Source organism: Aquila chrysaetos, chromosome 24, assembly GCF_900496995.4.
Source record: "Aquila chrysaetos chrysaetos chromosome 24, bAquChr1.4, whole genome shotgun sequence".
NCBI classification, from domain to species: domain Eukaryota; kingdom Metazoa; phylum Chordata; class Aves; order Accipitriformes; family Accipitridae; genus Aquila; species Aquila chrysaetos.
In genome coordinates, this window is record NC_044027.1 from 267,461 (window position 1) to 276,705 (window position 9,245).

The 9,245-nt window shown below is 41.8% G+C and overlaps 1 protein-coding gene across 3 annotated transcripts; it reads left to right on the forward strand.

Annotated features, from left to right (window-relative positions):
• The first annotated feature begins 389 nt into the window (after nucleotides 1-389).
• Nucleotides 390-7,366, forward strand: NRAS (NRAS proto-oncogene, GTPase). Of its 3 annotated transcripts, none has more exons than XM_030001129.2 (5): nucleotides 390-614; nucleotides 1,248-1,426; nucleotides 1,878-2,037; nucleotides 2,871-2,994; nucleotides 3,677-7,366. In XM_030001129.2, exons 1-4 carry the CDS (start codon nucleotides 504-506, stop codon nucleotides 2,988-2,990), a joined length of 570 nt encoding a protein of 189 aa, XP_029856989.1. In that variant the 5' UTR covers nucleotides 390-503; the 3' UTR covers nucleotides 2,991-2,994; nucleotides 3,677-7,366. The 3 variants fall into 3 exon arrangements, with proteins under 3 accessions (XP_029856989.1, XP_029856991.1, XP_040975948.1); XM_030001131.2 differs by lacking the exon at nucleotides 3,677-7,366 and adding an exon at nucleotides 3,291-3,509; XM_041120014.1 differs by lacking the exons at nucleotides 2,871-2,994; nucleotides 3,677-7,366 and adding an exon at nucleotides 2,131-2,849 and having other exon boundaries at nucleotides 415-614.
• Nucleotides 7,367-9,245: the final 1,879 nt, after the last annotated feature.

The following is a 9,245-nucleotide window of genomic DNA, read 5'->3' on the forward strand; positions in this document are numbered from 1 at the left end:
TGATTGGTCTAAGTATTACTTTAACCAAAAAGATCAGGAGTTACTTTCTTTGAATAGAGGGCAGTACTGTGTTTGGGTTTTTTTTTTTTTTGGTTTTTTTGTTTGTTTGGTTGGTTGTTTTTTTTTTTTCATGTTGCCTCTATTCTCAATTTAGGGTTTTCTTCTCTGGGAGATGCATTATCTTTGTAAAACAAACATTGCTTTCTCCAATTTTTTCTGTTAATGGCAAAGAATGGAAATAGAATAAAGTTTTACTGATTTTGAAAAAAGCTTCCCTCCTGGCCCCTGTCTTCCTTCCCCGGGGGGCGCTGCCCTGCGCCGGCGTCACGTGCCCGGAAGCGGTGGCGGCGCCGCGCGCCTCTTCCGGCGGCGGGTGATGACGAAGCGCCGGGGCCGGAAGCCGGAAGGGCTGCGGGCAGGGTGTTCCGCCTTCGCGGGAGCGGCGGGAGGGGGCTGGCGGCGGCGGGCGGCGCCGCGCTCCGCCCGAGGCCGCGGGGAGGGCGATGACCGAGTACAAGCTGGTGGTGGTGGGAGCCGGCGGCGTCGGCAAGAGTGCGCTGACCATCCAGCTCATCCAGAACCACTTCGTGGACGAGTACGACCCCACCATCGAGGTGAGCCGGCGCGGCCAGGGCCGAGCCGGCGGCGGCAGCGGCCAAGCCGGCGGCGGCAGCTGCGGTGCCGCCGGCGGGGACGATCGCGGGCCGGGAGCTTTCCGTGAGCTGGGACGGGAGGCTGCTACCGGTTTTGGGGGGGGGGGGGGGGGGTGTTTTTTTGTTTGGGGGGTTTTTTTGCTTAAAAAGCCAGATGTGAGATCAGAGTGCACAGATAAGAAATTCCGGGAAAACTCTTGCTTGTTCTGCTTCTTGCTTCCTAAAGCAAGAGTGTAGGCAGCCAACAATGGCAACAAAAAAAAGTCACCGCCGATCTACGCAGATGGTAGATTCTAGTCGTGGTGTTGTAGTGATGGTATTTATAATGCTTCTTTTTTGTCTACCAGTTAAGGAATTTATTACGAAGAACAGGATTTTTCTTTTTTGTAAGAAAGGTTGACGGGGCTTAGAGTAGCAGTTTAAATGCTGATCGGGTTAGATACTAGTATTTGGGGGGGGGGGGGGCGGGCTAGAAAAGCTCCTCTGAGTCATACTCTCCTTTTTTATTATTATTTATATTTTCCCTTGATAATGCATGAGACAGAAAGTAGTAGTACAATGTTTTTCTCTAAAATTCGCTTGTGTATTTTGCAGGATTCGTATAGAAAGCAGGTTGTTATCGATGGAGAGACGTGTTTGTTAGACATTCTGGACACTGCGGGACAGGAAGAGTATAGTGCCATGCGTGATCAGTACATGAGAACTGGGGAAGGATTCCTCTGTGTTTTTGCCATTAACAACAGTAAATCGTTTGCTGATATTAACCTTTACAGGTATGATCTGCGTCTTTACCACAGGGAGGGAATACTGGAAAAGGCATCAGACCCATTTGCTGTTCAACTCAGTGAACACTAAGTAATAGGCAAATATTAAATCTCCCACTTCTTTCAGAAATTTTTTTAAGTTTATCTATGTTCTGTGTTAATACATTATTAGTCAGTTGAGAGTGGGGCAGTTATCTGTGACTGTGTTAATCAAATGATATTTAGAGCATACAGAACACGATCTCTGAGAAAATTAAGGCAAACACACGTAGGAGTGGAGTTATACAGAGACTAGAAGATGGAGTGTATGATGTTATTAGACATACTGCTGTAGGTCAGAACCCCTGAGGTCCTGTCCAGCTTTAATATATATTTTTGTAGCACAAGGTTGTTTGAATACTGAACTAAAACAGCTTTTATATTTAGAAAATAGTTCCTAACTTTTTTTGTCTTTGTAAAGAGAACAGATCAAGAGAGTGAAAGATTCAGATGATGTGCCAATGGTGCTAGTTGGGAACAAGTGTGACTTGCCCACGAGAACAGTAGACACAAAACAGGCTCAAGAATTAGCAAAAAGCTATGGAATCCCCTTCATAGAGACATCTGCTAAAACGAGACAGGTAAGGTGCATCCATTCTTGGCCTGACTTCTTCCTGTATGCTGAACGCAGAATGCTCTAACATTTTCCTATGTACTTTTTTTCTTATCTACAGGAGTAAGCATTTTTTTTAATCCATTTGCAATTTTTAGCTTTTGATTTCCCCACTCACTCTTAGCTTGAAAGAGTTCTGGTTTTATCACTGGGCTAGGTTAGTACACAAATCACCTCAGACTTGCATTGACTTTCTTTAAAGTGGGTCATGTTCTTAAGAAGAAGAGAGTTTCATCTGCTCTTGCTGAGAAGTGGTCAGACTGTGTGGTTAGTCATCCCAGACCTGTTCAGTTTTCTTGGCTTCTTAATGAAGGCCAATTGTAAGATTTATGTTTACAGAAAGAATTTCCCAGACTGGACTAATAGACTTCTTCAGAGTTGCATTGAATATGTGGCTCTGTGCAGTCAGCCTGTGTTATACCTACATTAGTGCGGAATGAAGCAGAAAAGGTGAAATTATTAAGCAGTAGCCAGAAAATTCTAAGAATTCTAAAACAGAGGTGGTTAGTCAAGAAGTAGCTTGTTTCCTGCATGGAACCTCTCTACAGTTACAATTTGCCTTGTTTCTTTTAATGGCTGTTAGCCTGGATGTTTGCCTCAGAGGAAGAGTTAAGAGTGTAATTGGAGAGTTTTGGACATGAGTGCTAGTTTCTTCCTCTTATGAACTATGGGACAAGTTGGCTACTACTCCTCCTGTAGAAGTATGTCTTTCAAATATGTTAAGGGATTCTGTGATGGAAAGAACAGTGATCTCAAAAGCTTCAGGAAAGAACATACTTTACCTGGATCATTTGCATTCAGGGTGTGGAAGATGCTTTTTACACACTGGTGAGAGAGATCCGGCAGTATCGGATGAAAAAACTCAACAGCAATGAAGATGGGAATCAAGGCTGCATGGGATTGTCTTGCATTGTGATGTGATAAGGTGAGCTGTAATTTAAGTTTTTCGTTGGCTTCCTGTCTGTATGTCTTTCTGTTGTTGATAAGCATGGCTTAGAAATACTAGCTGCTATAGCTGGGTTTTTTCCCTATTATACAACCCATTGATACCCAGAGATTTAGATCCTACAATTAATTACTTCTCTAAATTATTTTTTTTCCCTTCTAAGTAGATAGCAAAGCTTAAGAAAAGGAAATTCTATTCATAGCAACCTTTTGGCTGTAACCTGTGGATTTCCACTGAACTGATAATTGTGCTATTCTCTGTATCATTCTTGTCAGTGTCTCCTTCCTTTGGGAAACCATTCTGACTATTTGGAGAACGTGTAATTTCTGTCTTGTACACAAGAAACACCTGAAGTAGAAAGAGGAGTGTGCACAATTCTGCGGTCGCCATTTGCTGATGATTGATTGACTTCTGCACAGCTTATCTTGAGCTGTGTTCCTCTGAATTATGCGCTGTTCAAAGATTAACCAAATAAAATAATGCGAGTAATGAAATTTATGAGTTCCCCAACTGACTGAAGTTCTTTTCAACAGTTACCTAAAACATGTTGCTCATCACTGTGAAGACAGGTAGACCAGTTCAGGACTTGTACTATGCTGTTGCACTACACATCCATCACAAAGTTGGACAGCAGCTAATTAGAGATGCCTTTCTATTCCAGATGCCAAGAATACATGGTTCAGATGTAGCTGCTGGACGAGTCTCGATGCTACTGTATTGCGTCTCATGCTGATGCCCTGCAGTATTTTGGTGCCAGTGACCAGAATCTTGGTACCAGTTAATTAGCACAAGGTCCTTTTCTGTGCTCCATCTGAAGAGAACATCTATGGCGTCTACCTCCTTGCTCAGCTAATGGAGCAGTCGCATCTCTTGGTGTACTGGGATTCTTTCCTCACTGTGTATCTGAGTTTGTTCAAGAAGAAAACCAGTCACAAGAAAAGTGAACTATAGAGACTAAATGCTGTGAAAAAGATGACACTTTACCTCTAGAGTAAAAGCTAGAAGTGATGTTTGTCCCCTTTCTGTTGGATTCTGATTTGCAGTGCTGTCAGAGGAGTGGCACTAATCATTGCTTAGCAGGTAATGTCAGAAATGGTTTTGCCACCATGAATGCTCCTGTCACGTGTCAGATTGGTATCTGCTCTCTGTGCGCCCGTACAGCATGTTTGCAATATCTCCTTTGTGCCAGGAGTACCACTTAATTGATCCTTCTTTTTCTGTAATAAAAAGGAGATATCTTTCCTAATTTAAGTGCCTGTTTGCTAAGAAGATTTGAAGTTGTCCCCTGTTGCCTTGGGTTGAGGAGAACCTCGAGGACTGGAATTTCTTGGCACCTCATTGTCTTAAGCAGGCAAGTCTTGTGTGGGTGATCTCTTTGCCTGACAGGATACTAAAACAGGAATTTGTAGGCTGCAAGATCTAGCAGGCACTTGTAAGACGCTTGAACTAGGGAGGGGGACATAGTGCATCTGTTTTTTACTTTCTTTGTAGGTGGAACTGTTTATATTCTATATTGTTTTTCTGCAGCATTCAGATCTCTTCCTTTTCCAAGTTGGACCAAATTAGTCAGCTGTTCATTTTTAACGTTAACTGCCAACATTTATGGGCAGCTTCTCAATAGTTAATCTAGTAACTGGAGGTTAGTTAGTCTGGACAGCTGTTATTCAGCTCTGTCTGTAACTTGCAAATTATTTTATTCTGAATTATTTTCTTACCACCAGACTGTAAACATAATCTCTTCAAAATGTCTCTCTGTAAAATGTAGTTGGAGAGCCTCCTTGTCAGAGGAGGAGTGTGGGATTTCAGGTTGACTGTAGTTGGTGCAGTGGTTATCACAGACTTGGTATGTCCAGACTGAGGGGAGAAGGCAATGAGCTATAACAGAAAACTGAGCTAGCTTCTGATTGCAGCATCCTTGCAAAATGAGGAAGGAAGTGAGTTCAGTGATGACTATGCAGAAGGTGTATGATATACTGATGGGAATTCTGGATTTGTTCTAAGAGCCTCAAAGTACGAGGGAACTACTGCATAAGCTGTGTGAGTTCTTCCTAGAGCAAAACATTGTCACCTCATATAATTGGGACGTACAAGTGTGGTCACTGTTGCAAAACCTATCAGTGTTCCTTGGAATACCATGTCCTTCCCTAGTTCTTGTGCTGCTGATACTGGATTCTGTTCTTTGTGGTCAGGCGGTGTATCCCACAGCAAAGTTGAATTCCCAGTTACTCTCTGATGGAAGAGTAATGAGCCTTCAGCCAACAGAGGGAGTGTTCAGTCAGTCTGCCAAACCAGTGTAGGCAGAGAAATTGCAAGAGGCTTAATTTCGGTTTGTTGGTGTCAGATTCATACATCTTAATTTGGAGTTCTCAGTTTCAAATGGAAATTAGAAATCAGTAAATACTGAGAGAATAAATTGTTCCTTTTAATATTGCTTCCTTCACTACTTACATTCTTAATTCTCTTCTTGGAATGAAGAGGATCAATCTGTGTCATGTTTTCTTTATCTGTGATAATCCTTGTAAGTACTTTTTGCAATTTATTTTACCCTGATGTGACACTGATAAGAATTAAAACCACAACATTTTTACATAAGACATTGTTTTCCAGCAACATACACAATGGTGGGCAGCATTATGGATAGCACTGGCTGTGACTCGAGTTGAGTTCATTTGAAGATGACCTCATGCCTGCAAGTTAAACGTGACAGAATTACCATCACTGCAAGCTGTCATGTCTGTAATCAGCAAGCAGTGTTTTTCTTTTATTTGGTGCAAGAAGAGAAGTTATTTGTGAAAGCATTCTTTGAGCACTGTAGCGGGAGATGACTGTCCGCTTCTAAAGAGATATGTGACATACTGTTGTCCACTTAATAAAATTACACGTGGAAAATGATAGCTTTTGGGATACACATCTGGTCACATAGACTCATTTTGGAAAGACAGGAATGTGGAGTTTGCAATATGTTGAGTGGTGAGATCTTGTCATCCAGGTCCATGTATGTTTTTTTGATTATTTGGGAAACTTGGGGGCTTCTTTCCTGGCAAGCAGGATTGCAGAGTTCAGAGCATAACTGCCTGCTGCCTGTGGCCATGGGAAACCTTTTGCAGCTGGCATTTGATGTTTGAAGGTTGTGTGGTCAAGTATGGAAAATTATGTCTTTTGGATGGAGGTTCATCATAATAATTCTCCACATTGCATGGTGTGTTCTAGTTGTCATTAAAAATGTACTAGCTGTAACTCCAAAAGCTGTGAATTCTCAGAATTGTATGGGAACTGGCAAATGCATCTACTTTCTCTTCAGTGTTCGCTTTCTCTTGGGCTATATAAACTCTTAAAAGGGAAGAAGACCTAGTAAGGATAGGTCAGTATGTATTTCACCTTGGGAACCTTAGAGGGGGATGCATCAGCTTTTAGGAAGCTGCAGAGCTGACCTACACAGGTGGCAGTCCCATCTGCATTATTACAGTTTCAAATCTAGCAAGTGATACAAAATCAAGGTGTTGTACTACTAGTCGTGAGTATGAAGTAAGTGGTTGTACTTTGTTTCCAGCTGCCTATATTAGAGAACCCTGATTTTGGTGGCAACTGAGAGAGAACTGTGGAAAGACAAAACCCCAAGAACTTTTGGGAAGATTATTTAGAAGATAAGCACAGAAGTTTTTGCACAAAACAGGTCCCTGGAAAAGGTGGTTTTGTAGACATAGTCCAAATGTTGTTATTTAGAACTAACAGCGCAACACCATGTTAGTGCCAAGCTAACTTTACTATCCTGACTGGGAAGAACTTGCATAAACAACTTTGAGGTAAAATATAAAAAAAAGAGTAAAGCTCTTGTTAAAAAATTATAAGTGCCAATAACTGAAAGAAATGTTTCTGTTATTAGGGACTGAGAACAGCTGTCTAATGAGATAATGTAACTCTGTGGCTTGTTACTGTTAGTGTCCCCACTCCGTGGTCTTGTTCAAACAACAGTGCTCAAATTTTGTTCTTCTTGTCATTAGTAGGGCTTTGGATAGTAACTATGATGCTTAAGCCATCATAATTTTTAGTACAGTTCAATGACTTAGAATTGGATTTGAAGCAACTTCAGGCCTATGGGGGGAAGGAGAGTAGTGGAAGTTTGAATTACATTCTGATCCTATGTGTGTCCTTCATTCCCCAAGCCTTGAGTGACTGTTTGTGTATAACCTCCAGGATGGTAGGGAACTGTTGGGATCTGGACTTTTTATCCAAGGGCTAATTTGTTGTTACTTTGTATAATTATTTGCTTTCGATAATGCATCTCTTTTGGTTTGAAGTAAATTATTTTGCTTCTTAAATAACTTTTTTAAGGAATAAACTTTGAATTCTTTGGTTGTTTCTTTTGTGGCAGTGATCTGGGCACGGGATCCACAACTGGCTTACAGAAAGCTAATCACAATGCCGTCTGCTTTCTCTGTGGGATCTAGGTTTACGCAAATTGTCACTTCTGTAATGTGGCATGAACAGCTGTATCATATATGTTCAATATAGCACGAATAAGCAGTGAGAGTGGCTTTGAGATGTACCATAGGCTTGCTCCAGAGTCCACTTTTAATGACTTCTCCAATCTGTGCCGTCATGCACCTTGCATTAATGTTGAGTCTATTTGTAGTGGAGTCCCTCATAATATTTTTGCTGACTTTGCCCTTGGAAAGGATGCTTGCTAAGTCAAAAAAAGGGGGAGGGGAAATTTCTTTACTTGGTATTCCAAGAATGAAATCAGCTGTAAAGTTATTGCTGTGTCCAAATCGTGCTCTCTGTTAGGCTTTTAAGTTGCTTAATTCAGTCTTCTAAAATACTTCCCGGTTGGGTTTCCTCCTGCAATAAGGCATATTGTGTCGGACCACAAAATAAGTGTGTTTTAAGTGTATTTCTCCTAAGACATTGTGTCAGGCCTCTGGAACCCAGAGTCCAGTCTGTTTTCTGTGCAAGGAAGAACAGACTCCTAGTAACAGGAATATAAAACTCTTTGCACTGTGTAGCTGCAGTAGTTGCTGCCTGTTCCAAAAGGAGAGATTCAGAATGTGAGTACAGATGGGTGCTTAAAAGCAAGGGTTTTCTTGGCTTATTAGGAAAGCTTTCCTCCAATATGATTGTTATCTGTAGCGATCTGTTCCTAGAAACTAGTTCACACCTTAAGGACTTACTGACTTTTGTTGCATACTGGAACAGAGGCTGATTGTAAAAGCTCTAGAGGAATCTGTGTAGGGAATGACTAAGAGCAATGTGGGGAGAGAATAACTTGCTGAGGCTTTTCTTAGTGCAAGGTGCTGTTGGTCAAAGGCACAGCACATCAAGGAATGCCCTTGTGAGTTTCCATATTATCCCCAATCTGTTAATACTTTTATTCTTCAGGAACTGAAACCATTTTCTAGCAAAACTTGCCCCTAGACATCTATTTGGACAGCTGTGATACGGCTGCTCTGCCAGGCGAACTAGAGGGAGATGCTGCTAAATACCCTAACCTGCCAAATTTCTGGCATGTTTGGCCATTTTCCTTTGGCTAGACCTAGGTGGAATGAAGGCAGCTCAGAGATAAAAGTGTGGGGTTTTAAAGCCACTCTGAAGCCTCTGGGTGTGAATCAGTCACTTTCCAGCTGAAAAAGAGTGGGAAGATGGCTTGTTTGTATTCACTACTTCAGTTTAAAGAGGCTGTAGATCTAACTTTAGCACAGCATACCTAGGCTTTACTCATATTTCTACCATGAACCCAACTAAGTTGACCCTGTGATTTACAAAGCTAGGGGATCAAGAGACCTCTTGAGGAAAATGACCTCTGCACCCTAAAGGTTATTTCTGGTTTCAGATGTGAATCCTAAGATCTTGATATATCCAGAAAGGTTAGGGGCAGATAGAGTACCTGTGGGAGAGCAAACAAGCAGGAGCCAGTTTTTATTGACTGTAAATGAAATAGTTAAACAATCGTGTGGTGTGGAGACTCACAAAGTGGGGAGTGAGTAAGAACAAGAATAACTAAGAAACTGCAGACTGCTATCTGCATGAGAGGGGAGACCAGGTATTACAGATCAAGACTAACAGCATCCCAGCTCTGCCCTATTGGCTGCACCTCTGCGTGTTGTGGGGGGGGAAATCAGTTTATATTCTTGGGGAATATCTGAGAAGTGGGGCTAAACCTCCCTGAATTCTGGAGAATTTCTCAATTGTAACCCAGCATGTTTTGAAGTTGTGTGCATCAAATAGTGATCTTT

Coding starts and splice junctions, on each gene's coding strand:
- NRAS (XM_030001129.2), top strand. CDS start 504: ATGACCGAGTACAAGCTGGTGGTGGTGGGAGCCGGCGGCGTCGGCAAG. Junction 615..1,247: donor AGTACGACCCCACCATCGAG/GTGAGCCGGCGC, acceptor TGTATTTTGCAG/GATTCGTATAGAAAGCAGGT. Junction 2,038..2,870: donor CATCTGCTAAAACGAGACAG/GTAAGGTGCATC, acceptor ATTTGCATTCAG/GGTGTGGAAGATGCTTTTTA.